The sequence below is a fragment of the Tursiops truncatus genome, chromosome 13 (assembly GCF_011762595.2).
Source record: "Tursiops truncatus isolate mTurTru1 chromosome 13, mTurTru1.mat.Y, whole genome shotgun sequence".
In the NCBI taxonomy this organism is placed as follows: domain Eukaryota; kingdom Metazoa; phylum Chordata; class Mammalia; order Artiodactyla; family Delphinidae; genus Tursiops; species Tursiops truncatus.
In genome coordinates this window covers 46306489-46321559 of record NC_047046.1, presented here as the reverse complement: position 1 = coordinate 46321559, position 15071 = coordinate 46306489, and the positions used below count along the sequence as shown (strand labels likewise).

Here is a 15071-nt window from a genome sequence, read left to right as displayed (position 1 = left end):
GGGGTGGTGGTGGTGGGATGAACTGGGAGTTTGGGATTGACATGTGTACACTGATGTGTATAAAATTGATGACTAATAAGAACCTGCTGTATAAAAAAATAAATAAAATAAAATTCAAAAAAAAATAGACCTTATTTAACAAGGGAAAAAAAAAGAAGATATGGGCAGTAAGAAGATGGGGGCAATAAGAAGATATGGGCAAGAGGCTGCAGAGAAGGTCGCCTTTTTATTTAAATATTTTGATGATACACATACAATTACAACGTTTCTTCCATAGGACAAATGTAAAAACTAATACAATCACCCTTTCAGGAACAAAGAAAATCATTTAGGAAATGTGGTGACTTTATATATAGGAGACATGTTAGGTTTTTTAAGCCTGTCTGAGGAGGAAATTTAAGACCAAGTTTTGTCTGGAGTACATAGGTCACATTCACATTTTCACACAGTAGTGATATTCTTGTTGCAGACTTGGCAAAAAATAACTACTAAGTCTATAATGAAAGAAAAGCAAAAACAATTAGTACGTAGAGAATAAAAAATTTATAGCATGGAACAGTGACCTTCATTTTGGCCACAGGCTTATGGTGTCTAAAAATATTTGCCTTTTATTCATACACGTCAGTGGGAGTAAAAAAGTATAAACCTTTTGCATAACACATTTTTAAAAGTGTGCCACAAAATGAATTTTTAGAGATTCATTTTCCTAGTAAATATATTAAAAATTCATGAAATCATAGCCTTTGAAATTTATGGAAATTATTTTGTTGTGGAGGATATTTATATAATTGATTACTGATATGCACTTATACTTTGAAATCTGAAATGGATCATTTCTTCAGGGAGCAATAAAAATACTCTATTTATTTGGCCAAAACACCCAAAACACTTTTCAGAAAGAAAGGCAAGATGTACAAATTCAGGTCAGCTACACAATATTTAATATTCCATGTAGTAAGCCATGACCAGCTAGTCAAGGACTTTGAGATATGGAATAAATCATAATTTCAAACTCATAATTATAGAAATTATAGGGTCTTTCAGTATTTTTTGCAAGTATAGATAAAAGAGAGTAGCTTCTAAAATTCAGTTTAATTCTACAAATATTGATTTGGCACCCATGGTAGGCACTGAGGATTTATAGCAGTGAAAAGGATTCTTACCACCATGTATATAGTTAATTTAGACGTACTAAATTAGAAGATAATGTATCCTGAGTTTTTTAATAGTATATTATTCCTATAAAAATAAAGTGATTTTATATTTATGAATTTTGCCCTGAATTATTCTGAATTTGAAGTATTTAATATTTTCATGATTATGAAAAGTATTTAATATTTTCATGATTATTGAGTGAATTTGAAGTATTTAATATTTTTGAAGTATTTAATATTTTCATGATTATTGAGTGACAAAGGGAAGGTATAATGCTATTTTTGAGGTCATACAACACATGCACACACACAGAATCACACGCACACACACACACACACACAGTTATGTGCACAGAAACACACAATGTGTGTTCTTACCATGTCAGTGTTCCAAAATTCAATTAACCTTACGTGGATTGAAGGGCCTCTAGTTTTAAGGAAATCAAACAAGCAAAACGGGTCACTCAAACTGTGCGTGTATCTTTGGATAAATAAGTTGTTGATAATCTGCTAGGTGCAGGAACGTATGGAATATAGAACAGCAATGTTAAATGTTAACATGGTAGGCAAAGAGGCCCACTCAGTTTCATGGGGGGCTCTGTCGGATGGCTCATGAACTGGACACTTTGTTAATTTGATAAAATTCTTAGAAGCCAGATTTATTCTCTATTTAACTTGCTTTGTGAGTATTGTTTGGCCATAAGTCGCTCAAAGGCACCTAAGTCACAGCATCATCATTATGCCCCCTCAGTAAGTCCTGGGGCATTTCTGAATTGCACTCCTAGAAGCTGAGACAGTGAGGTTCTCTGCATATTAGTGACTGAGAAAAATTTGAAGCCCGAGGTATATGTGCCTCTTACATCTGTAAGGCTCATGAAAAGCCAGGTCCTTTGAAAACATGAAATGAGTCACTGCTAGCTAAACTCTGGGGCAGTGTCTGGTTAGGAGAACTGCTGGACTGTGCTAGGCTTGGAGACCCTGGTGGAAGATGTGGTTATTGTATAATTAGAATGACTAGACTCCTTGAAGCCTGAGTCTGGCGGAGGGCCCGGGACTCCAGCTCCAGAAACCACAGTCTTTTTGGCCATTACAGAGGTTTCAGAAGGAATCTGGTAATTAGATTGCAGAGTGGAAGCTGGTGTTAGCACTCTTTCCATCACTGTCACGTTCTGTCCTACGGCTACACTGTGCGCGGCCAGAGGGGGCTGCACACGGGAGCTGGGGGTGAGGAAGCGCTCTCTTTCCCGCACCATAACATAGTGTGCGTCGGGCAGATGCAGGGTGCCCTCCAGGGGGCCAGGTGAGCCCCCGTGAGGCTGGATGACTCTCTCGGTAACCATGATGCCACCCTCGCTAGCGTACTGCTGCTCTCCCAAGAGGGACGCCGGGGCATAGACCCGCTCTGTCACCATCAGGCCTTCGGACTGTCTGGGGTCCAGGACCACAGTGCTCAGTGGCACTGTGGAGCCCGTGGTATAGGAAGTTTCTGTCACTATCACGTTACCAGAAGCCAATGGATCTGAAAGTGGTGCAGCTACCTTTTGAGCCTGCCTAGAAGACACAGATTTTTCACTGACTATTTCCTGAGTGACTTTCTCTGTGTTTGCTTCATGCAAAGGTTTTGGAACTTGAAAGCTGCTACCGGAGGGATAAGTATACTCGGAATTAACCCTGGTTTGCTCATAGAATGAATGTGAAGCTGCCTTCACGTCTGTTTCTCTCATAGGTTTTGGCCTCTGCTCGATTTCCATATCCATCTCTATTTTTTGACCCCAGCAAACTTCAGCGAGTGTCTTGAATTTCCATCCTAAGTCATCTAAGAAGCCGTCATCTAGCTCTCCTTCAATAAAACTGCAACAGCCAATGGAACCCTGGAGAGAGTCAGTTTCTTCCTGAGAGTAAACCAGAAGGCAGTCTTTGGCTGTGTGAATGTCATCTTCCTCGGCATAAGAGGCAGCTTTCTAAAACGGAAAGAAGAACAGGCATACAATGAGTGATGCACTTCCTTTAAGAACAAGCCTCTAGATCCCTGCTCAAAATGTTTAACCTCTGTCTTGTAGTTAGACAAGAAACACCAGAGAAGCACAAATTGAAGGACATCCTACAACAGGACTGGCCTGTATTCTTAAAAAATATTCATATCATGAAAGATGAGAAAGGCAGAGGGCATTGTTTCAGGTTAAAGGAGACAGAAGTGTCATGACAACTAAATGGAAAGCAGGGCCCTAGACGGGAAAAACAGTGGCTATAAAAGACATTTTGGGGATAACTGGCTAAACTGAAATATGCAATGTGTCACTGTTCAATCTCTGTACTGTGGTAATGTAAGAGGATGTGCGTGTGCATGTGTGGGTGTGTCTGTGTGAGAGAGAAAGAGTGACAGAGAGACGGAGGGAGGGAGGGAGAAAAGGCAAAAAGCAAATGTGGCAAAATGTTAATATTTGGGTAATCTGGGTGAAGACTATATAGGAGTTCAAACTTCCTATTATTCTTGCAAAATTTCTGATGAGTTTGAAATGATTTCCAAATTAAAAGCTGAGCACACATACATAATCAAGACTGGTTCACGCAGGATTAGAGCAGAGAGGGAAAAAGATACTGAAATAAAACAGGACACCAGAGTGGAGCCCAGCAGTGAGATGGGAAATGGATGAGAAGTGCTCTTCCTTGACACTGACCAAATCACCATTTCCCCGTCTACTTGGGGGCGGGCAGATGGTATGAAAGAAGGGAGAATGGGAGGGAGCAGAAAGTGGGAAAGCACTCAGGTAATTTGCAGCCATGCAGATGGGAGGGGACAGAAATAAACTGGCCTCTGTGGAAGCCCATCCCCTCACTCCTCTCAAGGGTCCTTCAGGCCCCTAGCAATCTGACTCTGCCCATCCCATTCCCAGGCATGACCCTGTTCTCAAGAGAAGCTTCTAATTTCTAATCCCAGGCATGAGCTTCTGACTGCATCCCATCATCTTTCCTGAAACTTTCCTTCTAATTTTTTATGAACCACCTCAATAGTGAACCAAGTACTTGCCTTCAAAAGAAAACACTTAAAGGGACATAACGGATTGTGTTTTTTAGGTCACATAGTCTCTCCCCTCCCACCCTACCCGGCGCATCCCTAGCAAGTCTGCTCCTGCAGGGGGACAGCACTTTCTGACCCACTGACATCAGCCTGGTCATGTGACTCGCTTTGGCCAATGAAACGTGAGTGGGAAAAGGCAGTGGCTTTGGGGGTCATTACCAGGTTTGGCATTGCTCTGTTCCCTGCGCCCCAAGGACGCCAGCTTCCTGGGCACAAGCTGTGCTCTCAGCACACATCTTGGAATGTGGACCACATGGGGCAGAGCAGAGCTGCATCGAGGGGCAAAAGCACGAATGTGGGAAATATGCCCTGGCGAGAAGCAAGATCGTGGGGTCATTTGTTGTCACCACATAATTGAGCTGACTGACTGGCCCAGTGGGTCACACCTCTCCCTTCTCATTGCCTGTAAGCATTCTCTTAATGAAAGGAACGATGTCCCATTTAGATCCAAGAAAATGATTACCCTAATAACATCACATTCGCATAGAAATGTCCGCCCCCCTTTCCCCGCCAATACATAAAAAACACCACTTACTTCAGTGAAATAACTTCTTAAGAATTCCTCATTCACTGCCACCGCAGCTGCTCGAGCTCCGGCCACTTCTCTAGAAGCCACCGTGGCTCTCGTGGTCCTAAGGGTTTCCGTGGTCATCAAGGCTCCTGCTGTCCCTGTAACCTGGGTGGCCCCCCCTGAGACGAAGCTCCTGTATTCCTCCCATCGGCCGTCCACCTCGGACATCTCATGCTGCCCTTTGATAAAGGAAGCGGAGCTGCTTCCTTTCACGGTAGCACCCTTGGTGGTCACAGCCCCTGCTCCGCCGCCTACAGCTGCACAGTCTCTGTGGTCTGCCTCTAGAAGAGGCAGCACTGCCTGTGAGAGCAAATACAGCCGAGTCACGGACGGTCAGTACGGTTGGTAGAAGGACCTGAGCTAAGTGAGCGTATGCAGGGAATAAGATATTTCCGCAGAGGCAAATTAGGAAAACTGTGCTTGAATGACTTCTGCCGGCCCTATGCATCGCGTGGAATGGAAATGTAGAAGCAGCTGGCTGTGGAAGGCAGCCATTTAATACCGGGACAAACATTTCTACCTAAATCCCTACACACGCTTCCTCTCTTTAACCTTTGTTCTACATTCTCGGTGTCACTGCCTGATGCTTCTTCTACATTCTCTGTAACTTAGGACCTGTCAGGGTAGAGCAAAACCACCTCAGCTCTGTCCTGGCAACAAATGCAAAGTAAGTTGTTATTCGAGCCCTGTGTTTAACGAAGGCATGCGAATGAAATCTGTAGTAACCACTTTACTCTCTCATGACCTCAGGTGTTAGAAACACTTCCCAAGGCCCCTTTAAAGCAGAAAAGAAGACGTGTTCTGTTGACATCTGATTATCTGACCTTGTCTTCAGGTGGTGCCCCTTCGTTGTTCCAAGGATGCAGCATCTCTATGGTACCAGGGATGGGGGTAAAGCCTTTGGCACCCTTCCCACAACGGCACTTCAGCAGTAGAAGTGGTACAACTGGACAGAAACAAAATTGAGTACAGATTTTCAAATTTATGTTGCATAATTTTGGAATTTGCGTTATCACTTCCTGAGTTCAGTCTTCACTTATTTACAGCCCTATTTTTCTGTTCTTCCCCTGATCTAACGTCACCAAGCCTGTTTTGGGTGAGTTATACCAAAGCCTAAAGGCAGGATGAGGGAGTCATGGATTCAGAGTTCTTGGTCATCACAAAGACTGTGGTCAACAAGTGGAATACCGAGACTGGATTCGATACTATCCAAATCATCAAAACCAACTTAAAGGCTGAAATTTTTGTGTTTTTTTAAACCACTTTAATTTTTAATATGAGAAAATTCACCATCTAAAATATATATATGTGTTAAAAAAGAAATCAGAAGTCCCTAAGGGTAGAAAAGCTTTAATATATTCAAATATTCTAGAACATTAGAACTTCTGTAATACTTCACCACTTTACCCTAGAGTAGAATTTGGCAGAAGGCATGACTCACTGAGGTTCCAGTTAACCTTTGAATTACCTAAGTACTATTTTCTAAAGTGATTCCACATTAAAAACCCTTAGAATATATATAACATTTTATCTAGAAGTTAATAAAATTTCAGAGCTCCCTCCTTCAATTTTATTCTACCTCCAGGATGAAGTAAAGGCCAATGCTGGCCCCTTAATCAACAGAGTAAAGAATTAACCATATCTGCAAGCAGCCCACCCCAAATTAGCTTTTATTGACGCTCCCATGTGGCAGCTTCCAAGGAAGAGCTGACTACTCCCTAGGCTCCTTTTTATATAATAGTCCCTATAGTTACTATGCGTAATGAAAAGACTGAAATCAGCCAGGGGTAATTCAACAGATGTTTATCAAGTGTCTGCCATGTGCGAGGCACCATGTTAGGTGCTGGGAAATCTGAGATGAGAAGGCAATGCAAGGAATCTCCAGGTAAAAGATGTAGTCCTACCTACCTATAAACTTGGTAAGCTGAGACAAGTCATTTATCATCATGTCTGTATTTTTACCCATTGAATGGAGATGATGGTATAAAAGTGCACTATAAACTGTTGAGTACTGTGCATTTAATTGAACATCTACTAATGGCTTTGACAAGCTCGTCTTCTGACACTGTAATAACTGAGGCTGCCCTGGAGGCGTTTCTCTGCCCATGAGCAGGGGTCAAGTGGACTGGTTCCACACGACCCCAGGCTGTAGTCTTCTGTTCTTCAGTGAAAGGAAACCCAAGGTCGTTGGGGGGCATGCAGGGAGGGGAGGGCTGGTTGTCACTGTTGGGAAACATACAAGTGCTCAGGGGGTCTGGCTCCTGTTGGGGCAGGTGAAGAGGCAAGCCAAGCAGAGGGTCTGGGGAGGTGGAGCTCTGACAAGATGAATGTGAAAAGCAAGGATCGATGGGAAAAAGATGAGTTTGTAAAATAACCTTGTAACCATAATCTAAACGCATGCAACAAATCTTTTCTGACAGCTTTCTATGCACAAGGTGCTGTTCGCAGCACTGGGTATGGAAGAGCAGACGACATCCCTCCCTCACGTAGAGCTTATCAAAATGGAGACACCAAAAAGGTTCAGGTTAAAAGGGTGTTGAAGAGCATGTACAATCAATAACCTTGGTTATTTAAATCAGGAGATGATACATTCTTATAAAACAAAATTCGGAAGAGCACTTCAATAACTTTTGGTGAATTTATCAATGATCAATCCTTGCTTCCCTACTCACCCTCAATAGCATTCTAGTGTGTGTGATTATAGAAAAACAAAAGAAATCAATGACTACCGTAGTAACAAAATACTAAAAAAAAAAAAAAACCCTAAAAAGGTACTAACATTACTAAAAGAGCTAAAGTGTAGCTTTTAAAATACTAACATTACTAAAAGAGCTAAAATGTAGCTTTTAAAATACTTACGTAGCAAGAGCAGAAGGGCAAACATTATAAGCGCGATTGCTGCAGGTCCGAGGCCAACGTAGGAGTCAATCCACATTTCTACACAGCCACCGCCTTCCACACACTTGCAGACGGTGAGTTTAAGGACTTGCTTTTCAGGGCAACTGAAGCCTTTACTATCTGCAATCAGCAAGTGAATGTCACTCCTCCCAAGCGTTCGTTCCTTTTGTTGCAGTAGCATGCTGGTACCTGCAAGGACAAGATAAAAAAGGAAATAAAAATGAGTGATTACCAAGGAAGGGCAAGATTACATTACAGAAACATTCTTTTTTAAGATTTATTGAGATATAGGGGCTTCCCTAGTGGCACAGTGGGTTAAGAGTCTGCCTGCCAGTGCAGGGGACATGGGTTTGAGCCCTGGTCTGGGAGGATCCCACACGCCGCGGAGCAACTAAGCCTGTGTGCCACAACTACTGAGCCTGCACTCTAGAGCCCATGAGCCATAACTAATGAGCCCTCTTGCCACCACTACTGAAGCCAGCGTGCCTAGAGCCCGTGCTCCGAAACAAGAGAAGCCACCGCGATGAGAAGCCTGCGCACTGCAACGAAGAGTAGACCCGCTCACCACAACTAGAGAAAGCCCGTGCACAGCAACGAAGACCCCACACAGCCAAAAATAAATAAATTTAAAAAATTTATTGAGGTATAGTTGATTATATTATATAAGTTTTAGGTGTACAACACAGGGATTCACAAGTTTTAAAGGTTATACTCCATTTATAGTTATTATAAAATATTGGCTATATTCCCTGGGGTGTACAATATATCCTTGTAGCTTATTTATTTTAACATAGTAGATTGTACCTCTTAATCCCCTACCCCTATCTTGTTCCTCCCCACTTCCCTCTCCCCAGTGGTAACCACTAGTTTGTTCTCTACATCTGTGAGTCTACAGAAACATTCTTTAATAGCTAAAATTGTTAGCTCCAGTTAGAAGCTTTATTATTTCATAACTTCTCTATTGAATTCACTGTGTGCTTGATGAAATTAGTCCACATATGCAGGTGAATAGCAAAGGATCAGATCTGGACATACCATCCTTTTATGATGACTAATGTTAACAAATGTGTGTGGTTTACCAGATGTTAGGAACTCTTCCATTACTGGGATACAGTGACAGACAAGTGGAGAGTTAAATGACATTTCCATCGAATGACCTTTATTTTACTATTTCTTTTTTTTAATATGTATTTATTTATTTATTTTGGCTGTGCTGGGTCTTAGCTGCAGCACCAGGATTTTGTTGCAGCATGCGGGCTCTTAGTTGCGGCATGTGGGATCTAGTTCCGGGGCTAGGGATTGAACCCTGGCCCCCTGCATTGGGAGTGCGGAGTCTTACCCACTGGGCCAACAGGGAAGTCCCTATATTTTACTGTTTCTTAAAAGAACTTTATTGGGGCTTCCCTGGTGGCGCAGTGGTTGGGAGTCCGCCTGCCGATGCAGGGGACGCGGGTTCGTGCCCCGGTCCAGGAGGATCCCACATGCCGCGAAGTGGCTGGGCCCATGAGCCACGGCCGCTGGGCCTGCGCGTCCGGAGCCTGTGCTCCGCAACGGGAGAGGCCACAACAGTGAGAGGCCCGCGTACCGCAAAAAAAAAAAAAGAACTTTATTAAGGCAATTTTCAAACAGACGTAATCCAGGAAAGAGCATAATTAACTCCCATGGTACCCATCTCCAGCTTTAATAATTTTCAACAATGGGCCAATCTTGTTTCATCCAGTCCCACCCATTTTGTTCCCAACACTGTGTATTTGAAATTTTTCAAATTTCACGGTATATATGAAAACCTGAAAGACTATTACAATGAATATTGATAAACCCTTCATAAATTGTTTACATTTTACAACAATACTTTCTCTCTACATGCACACTTATTTCCCCCTGAACTATTTCAAGGTAAGTTGCAGATCTCATGACGTTCTTCAGCATAAATCTTCTAAGACCAAAGGATATTAACCCTCTCAGGAAATTCATTCTTGATATAATAATATATTTAATATATAATCCATAGTCAAACTTTTCAACTGTTGTAAAAATGCCCTTTACAGTTCTTGCTCTTACTCTCTCTGGCTTTTGTTTTTTGTTTTTTTTTATGATCCTGGATCCAATCAAAGATTATGCCCTGCATTTAGCTGTCACCTTAGTCTCTATTAATAATCTATAACAGTCCTAACTTTCTTTTGGCCTTTCAGGACTTTGACCTTTTTGAAGTCCACTTATTTTAAAGGATTTTCCACAGTTTGAATTTGTCTGACTGTTTCCTCATGATTGGATTCAGGCTACACGTTTTTGGCAAGAGTATTACACAGAAAGTGTTGTGCAAATGACCTTTTATCTTATTTTTTTAAAAATCTGACTGATGATTATTTAAGAAATTTTCTTTCAACATGAATAAAAATAATAACCAGTTTTCCCATGAGTAAAAATAATGATCAGTTAGAATAGTTTAAAACTTTTTCTGATATATGTATAACATCTATTAAAAAATAATTCACTTGCAAGGCAAAGATGGATGAATACAAAGATAAAAAATGAGGTGTTTGGGAGGTTTTTTTGTTTTATTTACTTTTTTTTGGAAGTAAGAGACATCCTCTTCTCATTTTAAGGTCCATATTTTATGGAATTTGATCTCCAAAGCTAGAAATATACTTATTAAATCATCCCCAAAGCTCTGGAGAAGTGAGGAAAGCATCTAGTCATTCATTTAAGGAATATGAGCTTATTAAAAGAAATATAGGAAAACATGGCCTGGAAGAATATAACTAAATTCATGATTGGCTCTGAGTGGAAAGATGGAAAGGGGAGGAAAGGCCCAAAGGGGACTTCTACTTTGTCAGTGATCGTTAAAAAAAAAAGGCCTGATTCAAATACGACAAATTGTTAATATTCTTTCAATTCTAGGTGGGAGGTACAAAGGTATCTGCCTTATTAGTCTCTGTAATTTTCTGTACTTAAAATATTTCCCAAATAAATAAAATAGTTAGGAGCTATTTATTATCATGATAGTTGGTCAATCATCTCATTATACAGCCAAGGAGAAAAAAGCCTGGGTTACAGAACCCTATCTCTCTCAATTGTCTAGATGTATACAGTATAAGCTCAGTGACTTCCTGTTATAACACTCTAACATGTATGTGTATCCTAAAGAGTTTTATGTTTCTAAGGCTAGGAAAAAATTCAAGAGCCTATCAAATTCAAACATCTTTATCTTTAGACAGAAAATCCACTGTGTATCTGGAAAGGCAACAGAGCATAAAGGTAGTGAGTAGAGACTCCACAGCTAGAGTGCTTGGGTTCAAATACTAATTCCAGCTCTTCAACTAGCTGTAACTTTGAGAATGTTAAACTTTCTGCACCTTTGTTTCCTCATCTGTAAAATGTTGATGACGGTAATGCCAAACTTCTAGGGTTGTTAATATTAGTAAAGTGCTTAGACCAGTGCCTGGCATTTCCTAAACATCACGTTTCTTAGATAAAAATAAGTAAGTCTTGGAATCCCAACAAGTTCAATGCAAAACACATTTACTATCTTAGTCAAAGAAAGGCAAACTCCAATCAAGCAGTCAGCCTAGGTGGGAGTCCCAGACTTCTGTGAGTACAGAATGAGATAATGTGGGTCAGGGGACCAACCCCGACGTGAGTCTTGAGGCCTGTGACTTAATTACCATAAGAAGAATCATCTGGATGTCTGCATCCCAGGGCTCATGCTAGTTGAAAACTTGATCTTAAGTAACCTCAATGAATCAAGATGGTGATTGTCACCCCTTACTGGGGAGACCACTTGAGTTAACCAACAACATAACTATCTTTTGCAAGTGAGTACATAAACCCTAAGAAGATTCGGAATTAAGTATAGGAATATTTAAACAAACTAAAGATTTAGTTTTAATATTTTTGCATTGTAAAGAAATTATTTGCATTTGTTATTATATTTATACACTTGTAATATTTTAAGGACAATTAGCCCTATTAACGTGACAGCTATGTAACTCCAGTTCAAAATGTGTAATTATGTTACTAATTTAGATTTATGGTTTTAGGTTGAAATATCACTGGTTTGTTCAGTATTGGACCACTGAAGAGGATGTCAGGTTTGATGTATTTATAAGTTAAATTTACTGGTATTTTAGAGTATAGGAATCACAAGAAAGTTTTATTTGTTAATTCAGATCATTGAAATACATAAAAAGGAAGCCAAATATACTAAATTTATAAATATATTGAAATGTTAAAGGTGTTTAGTTTGTAAATTGGGCCAAACATGATTCAAAGCCTCTTAAAATGACTGTAAAATTTGCTAAGCCTAAGAAAACAATAAACTTAAAAGTTAAGAAAAATTGGGGTATTACATTTAAAACTTTTCTGAAACGAGCACTACCTGTTTAAAACAAAAAGAGTCTTCTGGATAGATTTTTCTACATTTGAAACCACCTTGAAGGAAGCCAATAGAGCACGTCAATAAGGGAATATGTCCCAAGATACGGATTTATGCACATGTCCTTCGGGCATGGGGGGCAAGGGGACAGACAGACTCCTTTCCATGTTTTGTCCATCACTTACCAGCTTTGTGACTTCAAACGAGCTCTCTAACTCTAGTTAAGCCAAAGTTTCCTCAGCTGTAATCAGGGAATAAGGTTATGGGGTAAGAAGTAAACATGATAATGCATATGAAGGGATAGCAGAGTGCCTGGCACATGGTATATGTTCCGTAAGAGTTATTTTTAATGGAATCATCGTTACCATACATCACGATTTTTAGAAGGCACCTACTCTGATTGCTGTGCTTAGAGAGGCAACGTATTCCTCAGCTTACGAGACAACTACTTCAAGAGCGATTTGGAGAATACCCAGTGCAGGGGACATGGGAAAAAGATGAGTTTGTAAAATAGTTCCTTTTTGCCTATTTGTAGCCAAATACTTTAAAGATATTAGATATCTATTTCCCTTCACTCTCTCCAAATAGGGTATTTATTATTAGGCAGATCAAAGACACTATGCCTGAGTTTCAGACCCTCATTTTATAAACTCAGTTGTATTGGAAATGTAATTCATGCCAAGAAAAAAGCCTGTATTATAAGGATTTTAGATTTCTATCATGTTTAAACATATAGTCCAGTGGTTTTGCTTACTTTCTCGGCTTACTATTTTCCACCTTTCTGCCATTCCAGCTGGTTTGTCAATGACAGAGAAACTGAAAGGCCAGCTGTTTTGGGGTCCGTCCAGGTCCTCTGCGGTCACGTTCACGTATTGCACATCATCACAGACAGTCTGCACAGGGTCGACCAGTGTGGGACAATTGTCATTGATGTCTTCAACCGTGATACTAATAGTGCCAGTGATGGTTTTTCTAGGATGTTCTTAAAAATAAGAAAAAGATAATGTATATTTTGGTTATACTGCTCATATGGACATAGTTTGAATTCTCTTGCCAATTTGGTAAGGAGAAGGTAGTAACCAAATTAGGATGCTTTCTATCTTAGATATGTTTTCATATTCAGATCAAGTAATATCTTTTAATCCACTAAATAAGTAGAAATGTGAAGGTTTACCCATTTGGCATTCCTACAAGATCAAAACAAAGGTCTCTGATGCTGGAAAATAAAATCTAAATGCATATAACCAAGAAAAAATGTCTATTTAATAACTTACCTTCTGTCACAGCCAAAATCTTTGCAGTGTATGTACCATTTTGGACATATCTGGATTCATAATCAGGAATTTTTACAAGTCTAATTTCAGAGGTGGCAGAATCCACAGAGATCCAATTGTCTATATCTTCAAATTTGGCATATCTGTTAGAAAGCAGACAAAGTTAATTTTGAGCTCTGGATAAATTGAGACCATCTACAACTAATATCTACAACTCTTTTAAGCTTAATTTCTGCTTTCTTATATATGTTCTTATTACAGGCATTAGTTTGGAATGGTTTTTAATTTCTTGAAACTATCCTAAAAGCCCCTCTGTTTACTGTGTATCACACCTACTTTGGACCCTTCCTTACTTCTGTAACATACCCAAGACATATGTGCAAGGGCGACGCCCTTGCCTACTCACCCGGGAGGTTTACGAGTTGCTCTTCAGTCTGCCTTACAGCTTTCAATCTAGTTTTCCTTAAATTTGGAGTTAACCTTGGAGGATAACTTAGTCACCCAACAAGAACTCGTGGAGAAAAGCAGTTTTACATTCTATTATTTATTGGCATATTATCAATATTTAAAAGTATCAATTTAAAAAATCAATGACTGCCTTAAATGGAAGTACTTTAAATTTTGGGATATTGTTGACTGTTCAGAGCAATAGGCTTCTTTCAGTTAGAAATGGTTAAAAGTGAAAACAATGCTGATAAGGTGATTTCTGGGTTTATTCCTTCAAAGCAAAGGAGAATTAGTGCAAAAAGAGACAGCTTTGGGAAGGCAAGGAGAACATTCATAGTACATTTTCAGAAATATATGTAATTTAATACCATCGAGTTTAAAATGTATCCAAATACAAACCAAACATATGAGAATTTGATTCAACCAATCATATTAATGATTTATTTTCTATTAAGTGGCTGTTTAGGCATACAAAAATGAGTGGCTAATATATGGCAATATTTGTTTATAGTGACTATTTAATATACACTCGAACTAAACTTTCCTGTCTTTTAATATTTATACCAGTAAATGATGATACATTTGGATTTTCACAAATATTTCTGAATTTCATGGCTGGAATTTTAAAGCTTGAACTTAGCTGCTGTCAATGTTTTCCCAAATAATGCTTATACCAAAGACGAAGTTAAAGTAATAAGAATCACATTTCACAATGGAATGTTTTGTGTGGTCTCATTTAAGGGATTTTCTGTTTTCTACTGTGAAAACTAGACACCATTCAAAGTAGGATGCAGCTCACATGTCCTGTCAAATACCATAACAACTGATGCATATGAATAATCAGTAAAAGAGTAAATTATGACAAAGTTAAGAGAGTGATTCTTCTGCTGTCCTTATCAACATTTCTAGATTAGGTGAATACTGGAAAATTATTTCACTTAGCTGTGCCTCTCATTCCTTATCTGTAAAATAGTAGGTTTGAGTTAATCTTTCAGATCATTCTTATTCTAAAGTTCTGTAAGTGTATGCTAAAAATAAAATACTTCTGAGGAGTAAAGAAACATGGTTCATTATTTTTCAAGGAAGAACATATGATCTTTTGATACAGTCATAACTCTTACTAAAAACAGCAACCAAAATTAAATAGTTAGATGGAAACAGAAGTTTCAATAGAGAGTCACAATATTATTGGAGGATAATTAATTAGAGCATCTAAGCCTCTCAGGGGACAGCGTGAGGAATCATAAGGAACACTCATTCTCAATTCTGGGGA

The 15071-nt window shown here is 39.5% G+C and overlaps 1 protein-coding gene across 8 annotated transcripts in view; it reads right to left on the bottom strand.

Annotated features, from left to right (window-relative positions):
• Nucleotides 1-207: 207 nt before the first annotated feature.
• The window catches only part of DSG2 (desmoglein 2), a 63328-nt gene continuing 48464 nt past the window's right edge, over nucleotides 208-15071 (bottom strand). For all 8 annotated transcript variants that reach the window (XM_019930446.3, XM_033837646.2, XM_019930448.3 and 5 more), the window contains 6 exons: nucleotides 13352-13494; nucleotides 12832-13059; nucleotides 7664-7891; nucleotides 5629-5750; nucleotides 4769-5104; nucleotides 208-3115 (listed from right to left, as the gene is read on the bottom strand). In XM_019930446.3, coding sequence (XP_019786005.2) covers nucleotides 2096-3115; nucleotides 4769-5104; nucleotides 5629-5750; nucleotides 7664-7891; nucleotides 12832-13059; nucleotides 13352-13494 — 2077 coding nt within the window. In that variant the 3' untranslated portion in view covers nucleotides 208-2095. The remainder of the gene's footprint in view (nucleotides 3116-4768; nucleotides 5105-5628; nucleotides 5751-7663; nucleotides 7892-12831; nucleotides 13060-13351; nucleotides 13495-15071) is intronic.